The sequence below is a fragment of the Myxine glutinosa genome, chromosome 6, assembly GCF_964187855.1.
Source record: "Myxine glutinosa chromosome 6, kmMyxGlut1.1, whole genome shotgun sequence".
Lineage (NCBI taxonomy): Eukaryota > Metazoa > Chordata > Myxini > Myxiniformes > Myxinidae > Myxine > Myxine glutinosa.
The window spans coordinates 18,511,996-18,535,854 of NC_136266.1; the positions used below are offsets into that span (position 1 = coordinate 18,511,996).

Genomic DNA, 23,859 nt, shown 5'->3' on the forward strand with positions numbered 1-23,859 from the left:
AATACCCTGAATAACGAAAGTACCCCAAAGACCCTTAAGACTCAAAAGCCCCTGAAGACACCGAAAACCCAAAACACCCCGAAGACCCCGAAGACCCTGAAGATCCAAACTACTCTTAAAGGCCCAGAGCATCCAAAAGACCCTGAAGAACCCAAAACACCATAAAGACCCTGAAGACCCAAAAGACACCGAAATGGTCAAAGATGCCTATTCCTCTGAAACGTTGTAAATATATATACGCTAGTAAATATAAAATCGTAAATATATATATATATATATATATATATATATATATATATATATATATATATATATATATATATATATATATATATATATATATATATATATATATATATATATATATATACTATATATATATATATATATATACTGTATATATATATATATATATGTGTATATATATATATATATATATATATATATATATATATATATATATATATTAAACACACCCACACACATTAATCTGGGAGAATTAAATATTACCTTTCACATAGCTAGCACGGCTCAGGCACCATAGATTGATATTGGGATATCTAACTTTTTTTTTTTTTTTTTTTTTTTGCCTTAAACACTCCCCAGCACTCACTGATGAACCTCTGAAAGTTTGAAGAAGATCCGTTCAGCCATTTCTGAAAAAATCGTGACATACAGACAGACAAACGGCTCTCTTATAGTATAGATTAAACTGACTACTCCATCTGCTTGCACTCGTGGACGTTTAAAATCGACAACAGAGGTCACCATACCAACCTTGCTGGAATCCCAGAGCTTGTGGATTCAAATTTGTCTTTAGACAACATTATGAGGAAGTTGGAGAAACAGGTTTGACGAGGCAGCCCCAGAAATGAGGACAGAAGATATAAAATGGAAGAGGTTGAACGAAAGTATGGAAAAGATGGTGGATTATTGATCGACAAGCAAAGCAACACAAACTGTACAAAGACAAACAAACTGCTGACATATTGTATTTTGAGGAAATAGATACTCCACGAGTTTCCAAATATTGTCGCGTGACTCCCCCTTGGTTAATACCGGGGAAATCACGGATAGCTATTCGAGGCGTTGTTCAATAGCGGATGTTAAATCTACGCGAGGGCAAAAGAGAGAAGAAGAAGAAGCTGGCAGCTTTTACCTGACGCGATCTCCGAGCAGTCTTCAATTCTGTGGAAATTAAACTCACACGAACCGGATTTTATGTACAAAAATAAACAAGGCTTTATTGCCACGGATGCCGATAATACAAAATAAAACACGCCAGTCACTAACTATGGTTCCTATTCGGAGCACTCCCACACCAGACGTATCAAACACACAAGGGAATATATATGAAAAATAAAGGCCGTGCGTGTGTGTGTGGAGGCTTAGCTCGATCGGATGGTGTGTCAAGGATCGTCAGGCTTGAGCACGCAGTCCGGACGCGGCTCGGGTGTTGGCGGGAGGAAGGGCGCCCGGTCGTTGACGTGAACCAGGCCTTGACGCACCCTTGTCCGTGCGCTGCTAGGCCAGCGTACGCTGCAGCGGCAAGCCTCGCTTGTACACTCCGCTCGCATGTGAGCACAGGGGAGGAGAATCGTCAGCGCTCCACCGTCTCTCCACCGTCCGTCGTCGCCCAACAAGCAAGGGTCCAGGGTCAGGAACGCAAGGGGCAATGTCAAGCGCAGGGAGAAGGTCCAGAACAAGAGGGATCCAGAACGAGAAGGAAGAAGAGAGAGAAAATGTTGGACAGCCAGTTCTTTTATTGGCCGTCTCGTGACGTCACTGGCACTTCTCCTCCAATCCGCGCGTCACTTCTTGCTCGCCTCTGACGTCATCGGTGGTGCCTGGCCAATCAGCGCTCTGCTTCCTCCTCGGCCTTCCTTTCACCAATCAGTGGCCAGCTTCTGCTGACATATTAACCAATCACGAGCTTCATCCTGCCTCGTCTCCCTATTGGTGGTGTCTCGTTCAATCGCTGCCCCTCAGGGCGTGTCTATTTCTTGCTTGCTCGACGTTTCATCGTCATGCTGGCGCAATGCGCGGGCGCTTTGTTACGTGCGCCTCCCCGACCCCCTGGTCACGGGGTACCTCCGAGCCCCGAGAGGAGTCACGGCAGAAAAATGTGTTATTCTGGGTGTCAAAGATCAATGGAGAAGCCACCCCAAATGTTACAAACAAATATTGTATTACAAAATCACACAAGAATAACAGTACAACAATAATAGCAGTCAAAAGTACAATCAATACATCTTATGATGGTACCATCAGCTAGTATGAGGTAACTCACTGTGCTCCAAGTGAGTGAAAAAAGAACATTCCCCAATGTCCCTATATTCCCGTCTTCAAGCTCAAAGTTGATCCCCTCCAGCGATCGTCAGAGCGATGTCGAATCGAAACCAGAATCCCGTTCAGCTGACGGGCCCCGTCACGCCACCAAAACTGCACAAAGGCGTACGCGGCTAAAGCAGCGCAAAGAGTCATGCGGCCCAAAGCTGCGTAAAAAGCGCACTCAAGGTGACTGGGAAATCCAAAGGCGCCCTCCAGGTATGAACTTTCACGGCTCACAGTCGGCGAGCCGCAAATTAATCTTCAAAAGCCACGGTGCACACACACACATCAGATACGTCTGAAAGCAGTAGAAACGGCTGACGAAGCAACGAAACCCTGCTCGACGCGCGGAGCGCGCGAGTCAAAATGGCCGACGGCCCGTACTCGGGTCGAAACGACACGACGATGATTCCTCGAAATCCAACGCCAAACCTGACACGCGGGTTGATCAGTCACAGCGATAACAACTCTGTCGCAGGAATTCCTTTCCCAGGAACCCCGAAAGTTCACTAGCGACTTTCGTTCGACAACGTTCGTCCTGGACCTTGAAGCGACGAGCTTCTTGTCCGACTGCACTCGCTCCACCCTCTTTCTCTCTCTCTTATTCCTCCTCGTCGTCCGGTTCCTGATCCGGTTTCCTGTTTCTTTTAACATTAACTTTTTTACCTTTTGAAAACAGTTCATGGACAATAAACCTTTTGAAAACAATAATAGTACATGGAATCAGAAATATTTACAGTGGATGCAAACCACCACAACGGAAGTGACGAATCCGTAACACCGGTGTCTCGTTCAATCGCTGCCCCTCCGGGCGTGTCTATTTCTTTCTTGCTCGATGTTTCATCGTCATGCTGGCGCAATGCGCGGGCGCTTCCTGCCTGCACTACTCTTGTGAGTTGTATTGCGGGGCGGGGGGAATTTAATCAGTGTGTGTGCTAATGAGCCTGTCTTGCGTCTATGGTGTCGTGCTATACGGGACAAAGGATAGATCACAGGTCTCACACACAGGGGAATTAGCATAATCCCTACTCTATTTAACATAAGTATCATCCTTGTATGATCACAAAGATACTTACGCAAACAAACCGCCGAAACAAACTTATTACATGTGGGGTTCCCGATCACGATAATCGGAGCATGATACTGACACAGATCTACCTGATCTGTATATCACTCTACGCCAAAATTCAAAACAATATCAGTTTGAGTCAGTTCTGGCAAATGTTTTTCAATGATCCCTGAACTAATGGGAGGAGTGTAAACGGAGAAGGAGGAGCGATGGGCGTGGTATATCTGAGCTTGCGTTTTGTCGCCGCATTCAATGTGCAGGAGCAGGAGGTGCGTGTGGAGTGACAGGAGGAAATTGCAGCCTCTGGATCCACGACGGGACGTGCGAATTACGGTGAGGACCGGTGGGCAGGACGTATGGAGTGCACCAGGTGTGCGGTGATGCATGGTAAGGGACGTCGTCACCACCATGCCAGCCGTGACGGTGGAGGGAAAAACGCGCACTGTTCCTTGGAAGGTCGTTCATGGCAATTACGGATATTCCATATGATAGCGACTCGTGATCCATGATCCATACAAGATTACCTCACATGTCGTTTCTTATTGCGAGGGATGGTCTAACTGGTGATGGTTGGACGTGGGAATTGGAACACCAGGTCGGAAAGCGCGGGAATGGCATTGAGGTACTCGTTCAAACTCTCTTATTTGGGAACGAAACGGTTAACAGATGCGATGACCCGACTGTACCTGATCAATTAACGCACGCGTCGCCAGCGGGACACGGACAGGTGCTCTGAATGCATATTTTACACGGGCATGTGCCCTGAGTGCACCTTTTACACGGACATGTGCCCAGAGTGCACCTTTTACACGGACATGTGCCCAGAGTGCACCTTTTACACCGACGTGTGCCCAGAGTGCACCTTTTACACAGACGTGTGCCCAGAGTGCACCTTTTACACAGACGTGTGCCCAGAGTGCACTTTTTACACGGACATGTGCCCAGAGTGCACCTTTTACACGGACATGTGCCCTGAGTGCACCTTTTACACGGACATGTGCCCAGAGTGCACCTTTTACACCGACGTGTGCCCAGAGTGCACCTTTTACACCGACGTGTGCCCAGAGTGCACCTTTTACACCGACGTGTGCCCAGAGTGCACCTTTTACACAGACGTGTGCCCAGAGTGCACTTTTTACACAGACGTGTGCCCAGAGTACACTTTTTACACAGACGTGTGCCCAGAGTGCACTTTTTACACAGACGTGTGCCCAGAGTGCACTTTTTACACAGACGTGTGCCCAGAGTGCCTCTTTTACACGGACATGTGCCCTGAGTGCACCTTTTACACGGACATGTGCCCGGAGTGCACCTTTTACACGGACATGTGCCCTGAGTGCACCTTTTACACGGACATGTGTCCTGAGTGCACCTTTTACACGGACATGTGTCCTGAGTGCACCTTTTACACGGACATGTGCCCAGAGTGCACCTTTTACACGGACATGTTCCCAGAGTGCACCTTTTACACGGACATGTGCCCAGAGTGCACCTTTTACACGGACATGTGCCCGGAGTGCACCTTTTACACGGACATGTGCCCAGAGTGCACCTTTTACACAGACGTGTGCCCAGAGTGCACTTTTTACACAGACGTGTGCCCAGAGTGCCTCTTTTACACGGACATGTGCCCTGAGTGCACCTTTTACACGGACATGTGCCCGGAGTGCACCTTTTACACGGACATGTGCCCGGAGTGCACCTTTTACACGGACATGTGCCCTGAGTGCACCTTTTACACGGACATGTGTCCTGAGTGCACCTTTTACACGGACATGTGTCCTGAGTGCACCTTTTACACGGACATGTGCCCAGAGTGCACCTTTTACACGGACATGTGCCCAGAGTGCACCTTTTACACGGACATGTGCCCAGAGTGCATCTTTGACACAGACGTGTGCCCAAAGTGCACCTTTCACACAGACGTGTGCCCTGAGTGCACCTTTTACATGGAGACGTGCCGAGTGCACGTTTTACACGGCCAGGTGCTCTGAGTGCATCTTTTACACAGACGTGTGCCCTGAGTGCAATTTTACACAGACGTGTGCCCTGAATGCACCTTTTACACGGACATGTGCCCAGAGTGCACTTTTTACACAGACGTGTGCCCAGAGTGCACTTTTTACACAGACGTGTGCCCAGAGTGCACCTTTTACACGGACAGGTGCTCTGAGTGCACCTTTTACACGGACATGTGCCCAGAGTGCACCTTTTACATGGAGAGGTGCCGAGTGCACGTTTTGCATGGACAGGTGCTCTGAGTGCATCTTTTACACGGACATGTGCCCAGAGTGCACCTTTTACATGGAGAGGTGCCGAGTGCACGTTTTGCATGGACAGGTGCTCTGAGTGCATATTTCACACGGACATGTGCCCAGAGTGCACCTTTTACACGGACATGTGCCCTGAGTGCACTTTTTACACGGACATGTGCGTCGAGTGCACCTTTTACACGGACATGTGCCCAGAGTGCACCTTTTACACAGACATGTGCCATGAGTGCATCTTTTACACGGACAGGTGCTCTGAGTGCGTCTTTTACATGGACAGGTGCTCTGAGTGCATCTTTTACACGGACAGGTACTCTGAGTGCATCTTTTACACGCACAGGTGCTCTGAGTGCATCTTTTACACAGACATGTGCTCTGAGTGCACCTTTTACACGGTCATGTGCCCAGAGTGCACCTTTTACACGGACATGTGCCCAGAGTACACCTTTTACACGGACATGTGCTCTGAGTGCACCATTTACACGGTCATGTGCCCAGAGTGCACCTTTTACACGGACATGTGCCCGGAGTGCACCTTTTACACGGACATGTGCTCTGAGTGCATCTTTTACACGGTCATGTGCCCAGAGTGCACCTTTTACACGGACATGTGCCCAGAGCACCTTTTACACGGACATGTGCCCAGAGTGCACCTTTTACATGGACAGGTGCTCTGAGTGCATCTTTTACACGGACAGGTACTCTGAGTGCATCTTTTACACGCACAGGTGCTCTGAGTGCATCTTTTACACAGACATGTGCCCTGAGTGCACCTTTTACACGGACATGTGCCCAGAGCACCTTTTACACGGACATGTGCCCTGAGTGCACCTTTTACACAGACGTGTGCTCTGAGTGCATCTTTTACACGGACATGTGCCCAGAGTGCACCTTTTACACGGACAGGTGCTCTATCGTGATTGCACGTTTTTGGGGCGGTGACAGGTGCGCTAAATGCAGGTGTTTTTGCTTTGAATCTAATGAGCGTGCGCTTCGGAAGGTAAACTACCTGCGAGGCTGCGATTCCATGATTGAACTGCTTATCGATTCGATTTACCTGTTTGTACAAAATTGTGGAACATCACACCTCCCGGTTTAATAAATATTATAACGTGTACGGGACTCGCAGGACCGACCTTTGGTTGGGAATCTTCATGAAGCTACTGCAGCATTTGCTTTGCCGCGACCGCAGTTTAACGGTAGTTGCGGTTTGTTAGTTTCTTTTTCTTCTTCTTCTCGATAGCAAGGGAAGCGTCACGTGGTAAGCGGTTGACGATCACCGCGACCGCGAGGGACCCAGTGGTACGTACGTGATACCGGCACGTCACGTCCTCCAACTCACGCACACGGCACACTCCTAGCTCCACCTCCGCTTTATTTGCCTTTTCTCGAGTTCACTCTCATCCCGCTCCATCCCCAACAGGTGTGAACCTGCGCTCGGACCCTCCGCCGCCGCCGCGATGGGTAACGCGGTGCCTCAGGGCGCCGCGGTCGTGCTCCCCTCGGGGTCCGGCGCGGGGGTCGCCCTGGAGGTCCGGGTCCCGCACGGGGGCGTTGCGGTGCCCCCTCCGAGGCTGCCGATGCCCGAGCCCGAGGAGCTGGAGGAGCGCTTCGTTTCAGCACTGGTGAGGAGGACGATGGGAGGTTTGATGGGAAAGTTTCTTAACTTTGTTTATTTATTTATATTGTTCCATGTAATGAAAACTAATTATGTACTTAATACACGATTGAAAGAACTATTCATTGTTTATATGAACATAATGGATGAACCAGAGACGCGGATGTCGTGGCAAGGAAGCACCACAACGCACAACCACCACTACCCCACCACCACGACCCCACCACCACCACGACCCCACCACCACCCCACCACCACCACCACGACCCCACCATCACGACCCCACCACCACGACCCCACCACCACCACGACCACGACCCCACCACCACCACCACGACCCCACCACCACCACCACCACGACCCCACCACCACCACCACGACCCCACCACCACCACCACGACCCCACCACCACCACCACCACGACCCCACCACCACCACCACGACCCCACCACGACCCCACCACCACCACCACGACCCCACCACCACGACCCCACCACCACCACCACGACCCCACCACCACGACCCCACCACCACCACCACGACCCCACCACCACCACCACGACCCCACCACCACCACCACGACCCCACCACCACCACCACGACCCCACCACCACCACCACGACCCCACCACCACCACCACCACAACCCCACCACCACTACTCCGCCACCACTACTCCGCCACCACTACTACCCGCAAATGGTGATTTAAAAAAGTGGACTCGAAGAGTTATTTAATTCAGAGTTATAAATGTCAATCCATCATCAGGAGGTAAAACAATTTGGTCAAACAAACAGCGACGTAAGGACAAGTCTTGTCTGTTGAGACTTAAACCGTGACAACAGCGATGGCAAAACTCGTTTTATAAATAATACACGAAGATGGAGCATATTGTTCATGATGGAGTGGAAAAGCCAATTTTGGTAAACTCATTCGTGGACTTTTTCACATCATCTGGGGGGAGTCGGGGGGTAGGGGGAGGGTATTTATTTTGAATAATTTTCCAATTATTATTATTTTTTTTTGGGGGGGAATTTTTTCGGGAATTTTTTTTTTTTCAACTTCAATTGTTTATAAAATGTGATATCACGTATATTACAAATACATTTGTGCAAAATAATTGTTTGAATTATGATTGGTTTAAACCATGACAAAACGGCGACTCGGGTACATAGTGGGGGGGCCAATGTTTTCCCCTTGAATTCAAATGTTAATTTGTGGACACTGGTTGGGTTGTCTTTAGGGATGATAGAAGTTGTAGAAAAAATATGTCTCCATTTTTTTCAAGTTCTTTATAGCGGCCATTTTGGATTATCAAAATGGCGTTTGTTGAAAACCGAAATTGTCATTATCTTGGCTTCTAAATGACCTAGAGTGTTAATTTTGGTGTCCAAATGTACATATTTGCGGATACTTAATCCAATAAACACACATTTATACACCTACATATGATCAAAAGGGTTCTTATGGCAGCCATCTTGGATTTTCACGCACTTATGCCAACACATATATATATTTTTTTACACATACATATACATATATATACACATATATATATATATGCACTTATGCCCAGACTGTGGTTGATAGGTCGTGGTGCTCCTTGCGTGTAGCTGATTGTGAGCCAGCCATCTGACGGGCTTCTTCAGCAAGCCTACTCAGCTCTGGTGCTGTCAGAAAGAACCTTTCGCGGGCACTGGCATTCTGGGTAATGCCCACAATACCCCCTGTCACCTTCATGATCCTGTTGATGTGCTCCAGTGCATGGTCCACACCTACAGCACAGAAGGGGATTTCATTCTTATGGACACTGAAGTTCCCATCCATGAACTCTTGGTAGATCCCTGGATCTGTCATCTTCAGGGCCTTCATCTCTGCAAGGTACCGGGGAGTCAGCCTGGCATATTTCTGTTTGTCATGTGCAAAGAAGTATATGCACATCTCATCCAGTGAAGACAGGTGAAGCTCAAATTGTCCATCACGGGTGGCACGGATGAATGTGTATATCAGCATTATCATCCGCATGTAGCGTCGCACAAACTTGAACAGTGGACTCTTGGCTTCTTTCCTCTCATCAAACTTTGCCATGGCCTCCAGGACTTCGTTTGACTCGAGGACAGCTAGCATGTTGTTCTGCGCGCTTGTCATCTCCTCTCGGTTGTGTAGATGACAGCTCTGGGCAACCTGTTGTGCTGACTGGGTACATGGGCCCCTCAGATGGGGATGCTCTTGGAAGAATTCGTCCACATAGAGGTCGAAGAGGGCTTGGACAGTGGTGATGTGGGCCTCCAAAGCCCTCTTCATGTGCTTGGCTTCCAGTATTTGTCTGGTCGTTGTTGGGCCATAGATATCAGCCTCAGACCAAGCCTCGTCAAGACCACTGTCCTCTATGGCATTCCCAGCAGCCCTCAGTGCAGCCATCACAGTGTGCATCTCCCCTAGTCGCAGTACCCACTTGCCTTTGCAGTCATCTCTGGTCATCTCCAGCTGTTTGGCTCGCTCATACAGGGCCATGTCTAAGGTGATCACTGTCTTCCTATCGGGACCCATGACCATGCAGTTGATTTGCTGTGTCTGTTTCAAGACTGTTATCAGTGTTTGCCATTCATGGGCTGGTGCTGCTACCAATGGCAGGGCGTTGACCTCTGTCAGAGGCTTCGAAGAGGAGAGCAGTGAGTTGTAGGCTGTCCAAGTTGGGATATCGTGATGCTTGATCCTACTGCCAGGTGGTTGTTTTGGATCGTGGACGAGTGACCCAACAGGGTCAGCATGCTGGGGTTCTGCAGCTTGCAGCTGGTCATCTGGTGGGATGATGTCGTCTTGTACGTCCTCAGCTTCAGCTGTTCGCATGATTGTGCGTGAAAGTAGCCACACTGTGTCCGTCGCAGAGTACGGCTTGGTGACATCTGGGTTTGACCGTGTCTTGAAGCTATATGTGGTACCTGTGGCAGATTGTTTGTTTGGTGCTTGGCAAGGAACAAAGTCTGGAGCAGTCAGAACCTTGAGTGAGCGGTGTCTGGCCTTTCGGTCATGTAGTGTCAGTGTTCTATGTTCATCTGTGGAGGGTGCATGTTCCCGTCGTTGGTAGAGTGCCCAGGCTGTAGCATGGAGTGTCCGCTTCCCATCAGGTGTGTCTTCATTGAAGTCACTGTTGTCCACTGCAAAGAAGACAAACGTCCCTATGCGCATGGTTCTTGGAAAGTATACACCCTGTTCTGTCGTAGACTCTATGACTGAGTTGGCCAGCTGTGTCTCCAACCGCAAGATCCGACTATAATCAACAGACAGACCGAACCCATGCAGGAAATCCAGAAGCTTCTTGTTTCTGGTGGACTGATGGACTACAATGGCAACGGCAAGCTGCTGTGGCCATTCTAAGCGATGGCGGAATGGTGCATCTGGCTCTTTGGGCTTGTACGTGACTTGGCGTTTTGACTTGTAGCCGTACATGATGTTCTGACTGATGGTTATAACATCTCGATGAATAGTGGCTGAGCGCATAGTCTCTGGCTCAATGCTCGTGGCTGGTCCTTCCAGTAGCCAGCGGAGGAAAGCATAGAGTACTTTGGGTACATGCTTTTCAGCATCATCAGTGTTCATTTCTCCTTCAAATTGCCATGGGTGCTTGTTCTGACAATCAATGGCACTGCGGAGAACAGAGGCACTCTCAAACAGTTGTTCGATGTTTTTTTCATTTGTCTTCGTCATTGCATCTTCGACAGCTGCATCACGCACGGCAGTGGAGAATACACAGTCTGACTCGTTTCGACGTTTTGGTTTCATGAAGTGAACGTCATCAATGTGAGAGTTTATTTTCTCCTTCATGCCTTGGGTAGTAGGTGATGGGACATTGTGCACACCATTATTGTCAAGAATCCTGGAGTAAACCGACTTCAGGTCAGACATGTTGAGAATTTCACCAGCTTGGAGTAGAGAGCGAACAAGGCTGACAAACTCAATGTCTGCGGCTATTTTGATAACATTAGTTTCTTGCAGTATGTGTTCTTTGTCATCACTTGATGTCCCACTCTTGGGAGCACGTTGGACATTCTGCACCCAGCATGGGAGATGATACTTGACGTCGATCGCATGAGCATCATGTGCACTGATGGCAGCACTCAGCTGAACTTTCCACTTGTGGTTGCTGCCTTCTTCAACAGCTTTCTTCAGCTGTTTACCTGCGTTGAACGTGCATACAACATGTACACTTTCCTTAGTGACCTCTTGACAGAAGAAACAAAGGTCTCTGTTGAATGGAGTTGATGATGAACGTGTGAAGCGAAGAGTCTCGTCTTGCGTAGAACCTGAGGTACTTGCAGCGGCAGGTGCAGAAGAAGGACGTCCACACCTCTTATGAAGATGCTGGGTGTCGCCATGTTCGCAGGCTTTCTGGTGGCGAACTCTAGCACGCTCCAGGTGAGCAGTGTTGCATGTAGATCCATAACATGCCCGGTGCCACTTTGCTTTATTGTTCCTCAAGTCAGTGGCAGTGAAACAGCTTAATCGTTCGCTGATCTGTTTGAAGTCGGCATCACCATATCGTGCCCTCTCCTGGATGAACTGGAGAAACTTTGCATATGAGCCCAGTGCTGGCTCAGTCACTAGTGCACCTTGGGGATCCTGGCACTGAATGCAAAGTGTGAAATCAGTTTCTTTCTTGGTTTTCTTGCTTTTTGGCTCCATCATAGCTCAGGGTCACGAATCTGGAACATACAAATAACAAATAACAATTAAGATAGATGTGCATTAAGTTAGATTTTGGACACTGGTTCGGCTGTGCCATAAAAACCTATTTTTATCCCTTGTAGGTTATTAAAGAAGGTTTCATTCAATTCTCTATCCCCAAAAATGTACAACTGGACACCAGAATCGAAACTCTAGGTCATTTAGAAGCCAAGATAATGGAATTTTACGTTTTCGACATCCGCCATTTTGAAAATCCAAAATGGCCGCCATAAAGAACTTGAAACAATTGGAGACATATTTTTTCTAGAACTTATATCATCCCTAAAGACAGCCCAACCAGTGTCCAAAAATTAACAAGCAATTTCACCGGGCATTTCAATCTGCTACATTGGCCCCCCCACTAACAGTCATTTATCTATATATCTACACATCTAGGCAGTTATTTTTTTTTTTTTTTTTTTTTTTTTTTTTGTATACTGAATCGAGGCTCGTGAAAGAGCTAACATTTACTTCACAAACAAATCAACCAGACAAACAAAATATATAAAAAGAGGGAGCGGAAGACAAGATGGGGAGAGAAGGGGAAGCACACAAACACAACATTTGAGAGCAGGGAGATGTGTGGGAGGGAGAGGGCTTGGGGCTTGGTTTTTAAATCGCATGTGTCTGTCTTGTCACTTAACGACTCCCTCAAACTTTTGTTTCCGTGGTTGTGAAGTGTTTTTAAAAACGTTGTGGTGGTTTTGAATCACGTGGTGGTGGTGAGGTGTTTTTAAATCACATGGTGGTGAGGCGTTTTTAAATCGCATGGTGGTGAGGTGTTTTTAAATCACATGGTGGTGAGGTATTTATAATTATGTGGTGGTGAGGTGTTTTTAAATCACATGGTGGTGAGGTGTTTTTAAATCACATGGTGGTGAGGTGTTTTGATTTACGTGGTGGTGAGATATTTATAATTACGTGGTGGTGAGGTTTTTATAATTATGTGGTGGTGAGGTGTTTTGAATTAGTTGGTGATGAGGTGTTTTGAATTATGTGGTGGTGGTGGTTTTTAATTTTGTGGCTGTGAGGTGTTTTTTTTACGTTTTATGGCTGTGAGGTGTTTTTATTACGTGTTTTATGGCTGTGAGGTGTTTTTATTTTGTGGTGGTGAGGTGTTTTTATTACGTGTTTTATGGTGGTGAGGTGTTTTTATTACGTGTTTTATGGCTGTGAGGTTTTTAATTTTGTGGTGGTGAGGTGTTAAATTACGTGTTTTATGGCTGAGGTGTTTTTAATTTCGTGGTGGTGAGGTTTTTATTACGTGTTTTATGGCTGCGAGGTGTTTTTATTACGTGTTTTATGGTTGTGAGGTTTTTAATTTTGTGGTGGTGAGGTGTTTTCATTACGTGTTTTATGGCTGTGAGGTGTTTTTAATTTCGTGGTGGAGAGGTGTTTTTATTACGTGTTTTATGGCTGAGGTGTTTTTAATTTTGTGGTGGTGAGGTGTTTTTATTACGTGTTTTTATTACGTGTTTTATGGCTGTGAGGTGTTTTAATTTAGTGGTGGTGAGGTGTTTTTATTACGTGTTTTATGGCTGTGAGGTGTTTTTATTACGTGTTTTATGGCTGTGAGGTGTTTTTATTACGTGTTTTATGGCTGCGAGGTGTTTTTATTACGTGTTTTATGGCTGAGGTGTTTTTATTTTCATGGTAGTGAGGTGTTTTTATTACGTGTTTTATGGCTGTGAGGTGTTTTTATTACGTGTTTTATGGCTGTGAGGTGTTTTAATTTCGTGGTGGTGAGGTGTTTTTATTACGTGTTTTATGGCTGTGAGGTGTTTGTATTACGTGTTTTATGGCTGTGAGGTGTTTTAATTTTGTGGTGGTGAGGTGTTTTTATTACGTGTTTTATGGCTGTGAGGTGTTTTTATTACGTGTTTTATGGCTGTGAGGTGTTTTAATTTCGTGGTGGTGAGGTGTTTTTATTACGTGTTTTATGGCTGTGAGGTGTTTGTATTACGTGTTTTATGGCTGTGAGGTGTTTTTATTACGTGTTTTATGGCTGTGAGGTGTTTTTATTACGTGTTTTATGGCTGTGAGGTGTTTTTATTACGTGTTTTATGGCTGTGAGGTGTTTTTATTACGTGTTTTATGGCTGTGAGGTGTTTTAATTTCGTGGTGGTGTGTTTTTATTACGTGTTTTATGGCTGTGAGGTGTTTTAATTTCGTGGTGGTGAGGTGTTTTTATTACGTGTTTTATGGCTGTGAGGTGTTTGTATTACGTGTTTTATGGCTGTGAGGTGTTTTTATTACGTGTTTTATGGCTGTGAGGTGTTTTTATTACGTGTTTTATGGCTGTGAGGTGTTTTTATTACGTGTTTTATGGCTGTGAGGTGTTTTTATTACGTGTTTTATGGCTGTGAGGTGTTTTAATTTCGTGTTTTATGGCTGTGAGGTGTTTTAATTTCGTGGTGGTGTGTTTTTATTACGTGTTTTATGGCTGTGAGGTGTTTTAATTTCGTGGTGGTGAGGTGTTTTTATTACGTGTTTTATGGCTGTGAGGTGTTTGTATTACGTGTTTTATGGCTGTGAGGTGTTTTTATTACGTGTTTTATGGCTGTGAGGTGTTTTTATTACGTGTTTTATGGCTGTGAGGTGTTTTAATTTCGTGTTTTATGGCTGTGAGGTGTTTTTAATTTCATGGTGGTGAGGTGTTTTTAATTTCGTGGTGGAGAGGTGTTTTTATTACGTGTTTTATGGCTGAGGTGTTTTTAATTTTGTGGTGGTGAGGTGTTTTTATTACGTGTTTTTATTACGTGTTTTATGGCTGTGAGGTGTTTTTATTACGTGTTTTATGGCTGTGAGGTGTTTTTATTTTCATGGTGGTGAGGTGTTTTTATTACGTGTTTTATGGCTGAGGTGTTTTTAATTTTGTGGTGGTGAGGTGTTTTTATTACGTGTTTTTATTACGTGTTTTATGGCTGTGAGGTGTTTTTATTACGTGTTTTATGGCTGTGAGGTGTTTTTATTTTCATGGTGGTGAGGTGTTTTTATTACGTGTTTTATGGCTGAGGTGTTTTTATTTTCATGGTGGTGAGGTGTTTTTATTACGTGTTTTATGGCTGTGAGGTGTTTTTATTACGTGTTTTATGGCTGTGAGGTGTTTTAATTTCGTGGTGGTGTGTTTTTATTACGTGTTTTATGGCTGTGAGGTGTTTTAATTTCGTGGTGGTGAGGTGTTTTTATTACGTGTTTTATGGCTGTGAGGTGTTTGTATTACGTGTTTTATGGCTGTGAGGTGTTTTTATTACGTGTTTTATGGCTGTGAGGTGTTTTTATTACGTGTTTTATGGCTGTGAGGTGTTTTAATTTCGTGTTTTATGGCTGTGAGGTGTTTTTAATTTCATGGTGGTGAGGTGTTTTTAATTTCGTGGTGGTGAGGTGTTTTATTTCGTGTTTTATGGCTGTGAGGTGTTTTTATTACGTGTTTTATGGCTGTGAGGTGTTTTTAATTTCGTGGTGTTGTGAGGTGTTTTTAATTTTATGGCTGAGGTGTTTTTACTATGTGTTTTATGGCTGTGAGGTGTTTTTATTGTGTTTTATGGCTGTGAGGTGTTTTTATTGTGTTTTATGGCTGTGATGTTTTTATTACGTGTTTTATGGCTGGGATGTGTTTTTATTACGTGTTTTATGGCTGTGATGTGTTTTTATTACGTGTTTTATGGCTGTGAGGTGTTTTAAATTACTTGGTGGTGAGGTGTTTTCAATTACGTGATGGTGAGGTGTTTTGAATTACGTGGTGGAGAGGTGTTTTGAATTACGTGGTGGAGAGGTGTTTTGAATTATGTGGTGCTGAGGTGTAATCGTCCCAAACTTCCAGTCTGCACCTACCCCTCCCCTATGTATGTGCTGAGGGGTTCTTTCTTGAAAAAGAAACATTCAACCTGAATCTTCAACCTAAATTGCCTATAAAAATGTAATATCACAAACACAACAAATACATTTGTGCAAAATAATTGTTTGTATTATGAATGGTGTAAATCATGACAACACAGCAACTCAGGTATAGTCATTAGCCTCAGCTAAAATAAGCCCGTTCCTCAGTAACGACGCTTGGTGAGGTGAGCGTTGCGAGCCGAACCAAGCTAGTATATAGATATAATCCAGTGAATAACCTGAAATGGTACAAAGGTAAGCAGTAAACTGCTCGAGGTTTATAAAAAAGCAAGTACAAAAAGTTTTAACTAAAACAAAAGCCGCGTCGATGTTACACAATGCCTAGATGCAGCTGTGCCTATAACGTAGATGTTATAGGCACAGGACATTCCTATTGATTCGATTACTTGATGTTATTTTTGTGCAAAGTGAAAATATATCTCGGCAATTTCCCGTGTGTGGCGACACGTGAACGAAGCTATGCTCCTCTCTCCACATTATTGTGACGACGTATAAATTAAATATTTCATCGTGACGATTGTCATCAAATGGACGAATTTTTAATATATCTCTGCATTTTCCCGTCTGTTATTTCGGGCGGTGTATGACTGACCATGCCGCGATTTAAACAAAATATATATATCTCGGCATTTTCCCGTCTCTTATTTCGGGCGGTGTATGACTGACCATGCCGCGATTTAAAAAAAATATATTTCAATGGACTTGAAGTTACAGGCCTTTGAGAATTCATTTCGTTCTATAAAGGGCAACTTTCATCGGATTTTCTTCCCGTTTTTTTTCAACCGAGTCTAAAACTATGTAAGCGACTGTGAAAAATGAAATGATATATCAAATTTGATTTGAAATAAAACTGTGTGAGAGAGGAAGACACCACGGGCCTACAAAACAGGCCTCAAAGCTATGCGAGTTAATAAAATGGTGGATATTTGTTTATATGAAGGCTCTCCCAGAATGGGTGGAACTATGGTTCCCAGAATGGGTGGAGCTTTGAGGTTTTGTCTTCTCTGCAAGAACAAGAAGAACAAGAAGAACAACAACAACAACAGCAGAGGGCACTCTATGACCAGCGTCTTGCGACGCGGCAAAAAAAAAGAAAAAGTTTAGTTTAGCAAAAACGGGAGCATAATGTAAATTGCACAGTTATATTGTTAAAAAAAAAAATAAAGCCTTCTTCAGGGAACAAGTAATGGGTTAACAACTTACAGCTGTTCTGCAGCAATGTCAGTAAATTAAGCCTTGAAAGTTGATGCAAACAATTCCTACAGGTGTCCCAACCTCTGCTGATTACTTGATTACAAACCCCCTGTCTGTATAAAAGCAGTATTGGAACAGACTGTTATTACACCCTCTGAAGAAATTGTTTGGACAATATTGCACTGCAGGAAGTAGTATATTGGAAACTGGAGGAAACTCTGAAAGGAAGAGGTCTGGCAGACCCAAAGCCACAACAGAATCAGAAGACAAGTTTCTGAGAGTGAACAGCTTGCGTGACAGGTGGCTCACAGGACAACAGCTTCAAGCACAGCTTAACACTGGTCAATGTGAGCAAGTCTCAGCTTCAACTGTGAAGAGAAGACTTCGAGCTGCAGGTTTGACCGGTCGAGTGGCAGTAAGAAAGCCATTGTTAAGATGGCAAAATAAGGAGAAGAGGCTTGCCTGGGCAATGAAGTACCGCGAGTGGACTACTGAAGACTGGAAGAAGGTCTTATGGACCGATGAATCAAAATTTGAAATGTTTGGTTCATCACGCAGGGTTTTTGTACGCTGTCGAGTAGGCGAAATGATGGTTCCTCAGTGTGTGACACCAACGGTCAAACATGGGGGAGGATGCGTGATGGTCTGGGGCTATTTTGCTGGATCCAGAGTCAGTGACTTGCACCCTGAACCAAAAGGGCCACCACAGCATTTTGCAGCGCCATGCAATACCCTCTGGTATACGCCTAGATGGTCAGGGGTTCATCCTACAGCAAGATAATGACCCTAAACACACCTCCAGGCTATGTCAAAACTACCTTTGAGGAAAAGAACAAGACGGTAGGCTTCAAATCATGGAATGGCCAGCACAGTCTCCAGACTTAAACCCCATCGAGCTGGTTTGGGATGAACTGGACAGAAGGGTGAAAGCAAAGCAACCTACAAGTGCAACACATTTGTGGGAACTTCTGCAAGTGTTGGGAAGAACTTCCCGAACAATATTTGATTTCCATTGTGGAAAGAATGCCACGAGGGTGTTCGGCGGTTATATCTGCAAAAGGTGGCTACTTTGCTGAGTCAAAAATGTAAATTAAATTTTGTTAAACAAAATGATTCTATGATTATTTTTTAAATCTCATATTGTTTGTTTGTTCTATGCTTAATTTCAGAGTACATTGAGACATTAAACTACGTAAATCTCAATAAAAACTGGAAAAATTGAGGTGTTCTAAAGCTTTTCACCGGTAGTTGTGTGTGTACATATATATGGATTTGTGTTTATATAGAGATTGTAACCATGCCACCCATGATCATGTGTCATGCTTTAATGCCAAGATTGATATATAATTGAAACTTCTGGTGAACAACAGAAAATGTAGCTACACAGTCCGGTGGTGAACGTCGGTCGAGGGTAACGAGTGCAACACCAGCTGCGTATTGTTCAATTTAGCAGCAAATAAAATGGATGGATGTGATGGAGTGGGGTGTGGGGTTGTCTTTATAAAGGAAATTCAAATTACATTTGTTTTGTACATCGGAGTGGTTTCATAAAGTTGTGATGGTGTCTGAGGTAGGTGTAGCACAGGCATGATGGGCCCAATGGCCTCGTCGTGTGCCCAGGCTTCTTGTATGTCTTATACTTGTAACAGGACGACTGTTGATGACGGAACTTGACGCTTGTACAAGGTGCTTATCAGAAGCGAGACGGATTCGGATTGTCGAATGCAGGCGTTTACTCCCTATCCTTCATTTTGTTGTTGTGAAGTGTCAGCTTTTGTGCTTTATTTTTTTGGTGTGAAATGCTTCCTTATCGCCTTTACAGGCGTTTCCTTCCCTGTTTGAGTAACTGGCACTGCACATGGTTCCTTCACATCGTCGAGCTCTTGTGTTGGTAACGAACATGTGGTACCGGTAACTGTTTTGATACAATCTTCACTTCCAGTACCGTGCACAGGTGGGCATAAGGAATAAGGGGGCACCTATTTGTCACTAGTGCAATTATGATGGTACGCTCTATGCTCACCTTGCATGTTCTGATTATTCCCCTCATCCCCTCCTTTCTTCTCTTCTTCTTTTCCATTTCTCCCTTGAGCCTTGCTGACCCTCCACTCCACGCATCTCTTGTGAACGATCATGATGTGCAGCACAGTCTTTGCAGACTGTTGGTGCTGCCGAAGCTGGTTCTTGGCACAAATTATGTTGGGTGGTTTGCCATTGCTTTCCCAGCAGTTGGAGCAAGAATTTGTACTAATTTGTTCAGGACACCGTGTTAACTCCCCTACTCTTCATGAAGGACACCGTGGTACTAACATCCATTAACTAATGCCGGCAAATAGGACGTCCCAGTGTAATGTCCATCCGAAGGAAGGCGCACACTTCGATACGTCACCCTGTCTTTGAAACACCTGGATGGCAGTTTATAGGTGGGTTTAGATTTGAACCCAGGTTACTACACGCCTTATAGGTGAGTGCATGCCTCTAGGCCATCCTGCCAACCCTCCTGGAGAATAGATGTTACCTAACTGTAGTTATTTGAAAACTTTTATTTTAGTCCTTGGTAACGAACTTTGTGCATACATTCTGAAAGTTGTAATAATGTCCAGGTACAGAAACAATCTGGGAAAAAACAAAAATGCATTTGATTCTGTAATTTCGACCCCACTCGTATAATTTCGACCACAGTACTTGGCACTCAGAACATTCCAAAACTGATTCCATTATGCAAGTTGATGTGGTTTCCTTAGTCAGGCTGTAAAATGTGCCCTTTTGATTTTGGATGAAAGATTTGTTGGAAATTTTGTTGTTTCAGACGTCTACATTTCTATATGCAAAGAGGGTTGTGGTTGTGGGTGTAAATTCGGAAAAGGTGGGGAGGATAGGTAGGAAAAGTGAAAGAGGTTGAGAGGGAAGGGGAAATGTATGGAACGCGGTGGTGTGAAGGAAGGAACGAAGGGAGTAGAATATGTAGACTATGCTTGTGGTTAGTGCAACAGACATGACGTCATTACGACTAATGTTGAACCAAGCAACCGTTGGGAATTGAGATTGCATCCTTTTAAATTTTCAGATTGTCTCGGTGTCATAATGATGATACAACCTCATTAATTCATAATTATGGGCTTTCGCATTTTTCGATTGGGTCGATTTTTGAAATGTGCACCCATGGACAGCTGCCAGTGGAGCACACCCACATCTGTCGCTTGACTCCTCCCACCATTGGACCGAGATGAAATGATATGGCTGCCATCTTGGTTTCTGGTAATTTCATGTTCGGCCTGTCGGCCTCTGTTTATACATGGCCTAGGTTAGGTATGTTGCGTCAGATGTCCATTGGCTTTGTTTGGATCGATTGTTATTCACAATGATGGACCCAGAAAAATCTAATCATTTGTCGCATAATGGTAAAATGTAATCAAGCCCATTAGAACACGTGGTAAGCAAGCGTTGCGTTATGTTACACAAATTACTAAAGTAATGGTGTTACAGGATTTTTGAACAGCCCCATATTGGAGTTAAGCAATCTGCGACCATGTGACAAATCTGCTCGTTTTGATATAACCATAGGAATGGTGACGTGGATAAGAGGTGTCAAGTTAATTTTTTTAATAGCGTATTAAATGTGTGTTTTCCAATCGGTCCGTTGCTGGATTTTGTCGCAGGTTGTGACCACAGTGCGGTCATTCTTTTTTGCTCTATCTCCCTGCCTGGCAGTCAAACAATATTGAAAATCATTGGGGTATCATATTAGGGATATAAAGGATATTAGAATGTCAAATAAAAAAATGAAATGATATAAAGGTATTAGGGATATCATAAAGGACACGAAGAACTAATAGAGAGTGTTAAATAAGGTGGTGTAAAAGGCACGGCAGTAAAGTTCTGCATCAACAGCAGTAAATTTCTGAAAAGTTGTTTTTCTTTGTTTTGTTTACATAGTCGAGGCTCGTGGAAGAGCTCTTTATTTATTTATTTATTCGCCACAACCTTTAAAACTTTTATTTTATTTAAATTGAATTATATCGTTGAACACTGGAGAACACGAATCACTTTATTGGTACTTTTAAAAACTTTCTGTTTAGCAGTACTTGGACGAAATATTTACGCCATCTCATGTCCTGATGGTAAACTGCGATTCAGCATCTTACTATAATTCACCAAATGTCCGTTCGAAGGTACTACAAAAACGGCTCGACCGATCGCAACGATATTTTGGGTGGGTATTCCTGTGACCTCTGGGAGTAAAATAGGCTGTGTTGTTTTTCCAGTTTTTCCAAACACGATGGAATAATATTTACCGATATGAGCAGTGATGTGGCTTTTATTGAAATTCTACAAATACTGTTTAGATTTTGATGACAATTATGAACGTGCCGCGAATGTGGAAGTGGACAGATGACGGCAATGCACGGGTTTGATAATATCCCAATACAACCGTCATTCATTCGTAATGTGAAATCGTTAAACGTTAATCTTGTTAATCGTTTTGTTAAAGTATCAATTGATGATTGGAATTGAGTGAATACAATTACGATTTTGAATTCGTAATTGTGTTCACCCAACCGTACGGAACTTCACATCAGGATTTAAATATTTGCTTATGCCACGAATGTTGTTAAAAGTTAATTTTTTTATATTAATGTTATTTAATTTGTGATTGGAGTTTTGCTGTTTGGAATGAAAAAAGAGATATCGAGTTCAAGTGGATGACGAAATGCCGTGACGGTTTCTACTTTCTAAACGTGAATTCGCGGATCGCCATATGCAGATTCGCCATTGACTGGGTATGGAACACACGTACCTGTTTGTTTGCTAATGGGTACGTTTTTCATGGAAGTCCTTCACGAACTTGCTGTCCATGTCTGACGTGTGACTGAAGGTGCTACATGAATGTGGAATTTATTGGTTTCATGCTTCAACATTCGCCGTTTCTGCATTGTCTGTTTGCCTCTGGCTTCACCCCTGCATAGCACGGGTACCTCACTAGTTCAGCCAAATATGGCGTCACCTAGCAATTTTTTTTTTTTTGGTGCAACACACTAAGTGAGAGTGTAAAAGACCCTTCCCATGTCCTTTTTCTCAAGACTGCATGGGGTAAAGGTGTTCTTTGAATGCTCCAGTTAGTACTCCCGCCAGGGAGTAATGCATTCGATCATGTCCGTCCGTTTGTGTGTGCGTATGTTGGTGTGTTTGTGAACAAGATATCTGGAAAAGTTCTGAACGGATTTGGATGAAAGTTGGTGGGATGATTGCCCTTGGGATAAGGAAGAATTGATTAGTTTTTGGTGAAGCTCAGGATATTATTCCGGATCCAGGAATTTTCTGAAGGATTTTTTTACCATTGGAAGATAGGGCTCCAACCTGACCCACGGCGGGAGTATGCGCTCTACTGAGTGGCGTTCGAGTTTATTTATTTATCCTACATTCTTTATTCGCTGAAACCCCTTGGCAAAATATTGGACTCTTATTCTCTAATATTAAATACTTGCCTTTTAAAATGACTTCCAATTCTATCCCCGCACAATGGAAGGTGGCTGATGTCATTCCCATCTATAAGACATTATAAACCGTTTCAATTGCAGATGGATGTAATTTACAATGTCGATCAAGATATGAGAAGCTGACATTTTGGGCATAACACCCGAAACGGTAGTTTATCCTTGCTTCCCATGGTGGTTGGCATGCTTCGCTCAACATTCTGTCCATTCCATCCATTAGTCCACCTGTCCGATGATGCCGATCAAATGCTCACCTTAGACTAGTTTTCCATTTCCCTTTGAATGACAGGCTCATTGCCTTCTTCCCATACTCTGCAATGCAAATCAATGTACAATCCCGAGGCCTATGTTTTCTCGAGCTCTTCAATATCAGACTATCAATTTGGCTTCTGTCTTTGCTTTTCCGTCTTCCACATGATAATTGCGCTACCTCGGCATAGGAGAGATCCTCTGAACCCCAGGTATGAGACCAGAGTTCTCTCATTGGACATTCCCCAAGAATTCGACATCACCTGTCTGTTACCCAGCCGTGGTTGCAAAGCTTTCTGTTGATGGCAACCTGGTGGCCGCTCCTTGACTGGCTGGAGTTTTTTCATCGTACTCATTAGCAATGCATAGCCCATTATGACATCTTATCTTCTCTAGCCTTGGAGGCTGCTGTCCCTCAATGCAGTTTGCTGGGACCTATCCTGTTCCTGGGTTATATTAACATGCAGTTGGGCTCTTATTTATTTATTTATTTTGAAGAAAGCAAACAAACAAAAACTATCATTCTAGATTATTCTACTTGTGCCAGTATGTGTCCCACACCAGTGATAGACAGGCAGGCTGCTACTTGATCCTTGTGTACAAATCTGGACAAATAAGAAAATTATCAATCACTTGGAATATATCACTCAGTACCTTCAAATCCCACAGACGCAGATTGCATGTCTAATCCACAATTTTTTTATTTTTTTTTGAATACAAGATCGAGGCTCGTGAAAGAGCTAACATTAATCACACAAAAAGTCAAACCGACACATAAAACACAAAATAAGGGGAGCGGTAGACAAGATGGGGAGAGAGGGGGAAGGACACAAACACAACATTTGAGAGCAGGGACATCGAGAGAACTGTGGGAGGGAGAGGGCTTGGGGGGAGGTGGGAGAGGTATAAAACATATGGACACGGCAAGGACTTCCAGGAAAGAAGTTGGAATTTCAAAAAAGTGCATGTGGGGTGAATTAGCGGGGGTAGAAAAGATCAAGGTTTTGGAT

General features: G+C 44.3%; 1 protein-coding gene across 2 annotated transcripts in view; it reads left to right on the top strand.

The window, feature by feature from the left end:
* The first annotated feature begins 3,603 nt into the window (after positions 1–3,603).
* The window catches only part of LOC137429631 (formin-like protein 2), a 220,863-nt gene continuing 200,607 nt past the window's right edge, over positions 3,604–23,859 (top strand). Inside the window, exons 1-2 of one of the 2 annotated variants that reach the window (XM_078779657.1) lie at positions 3,604–3,733; positions 7,094–7,295. In XM_078779657.1, coding sequence (XP_078635783.1) covers positions 7,131–7,295 — 165 coding nt within the window. In that variant the 5' untranslated portion in view covers positions 3,604–3,733; positions 7,094–7,130. The other variant, XM_078779658.1, reaches the window with a different exon arrangement.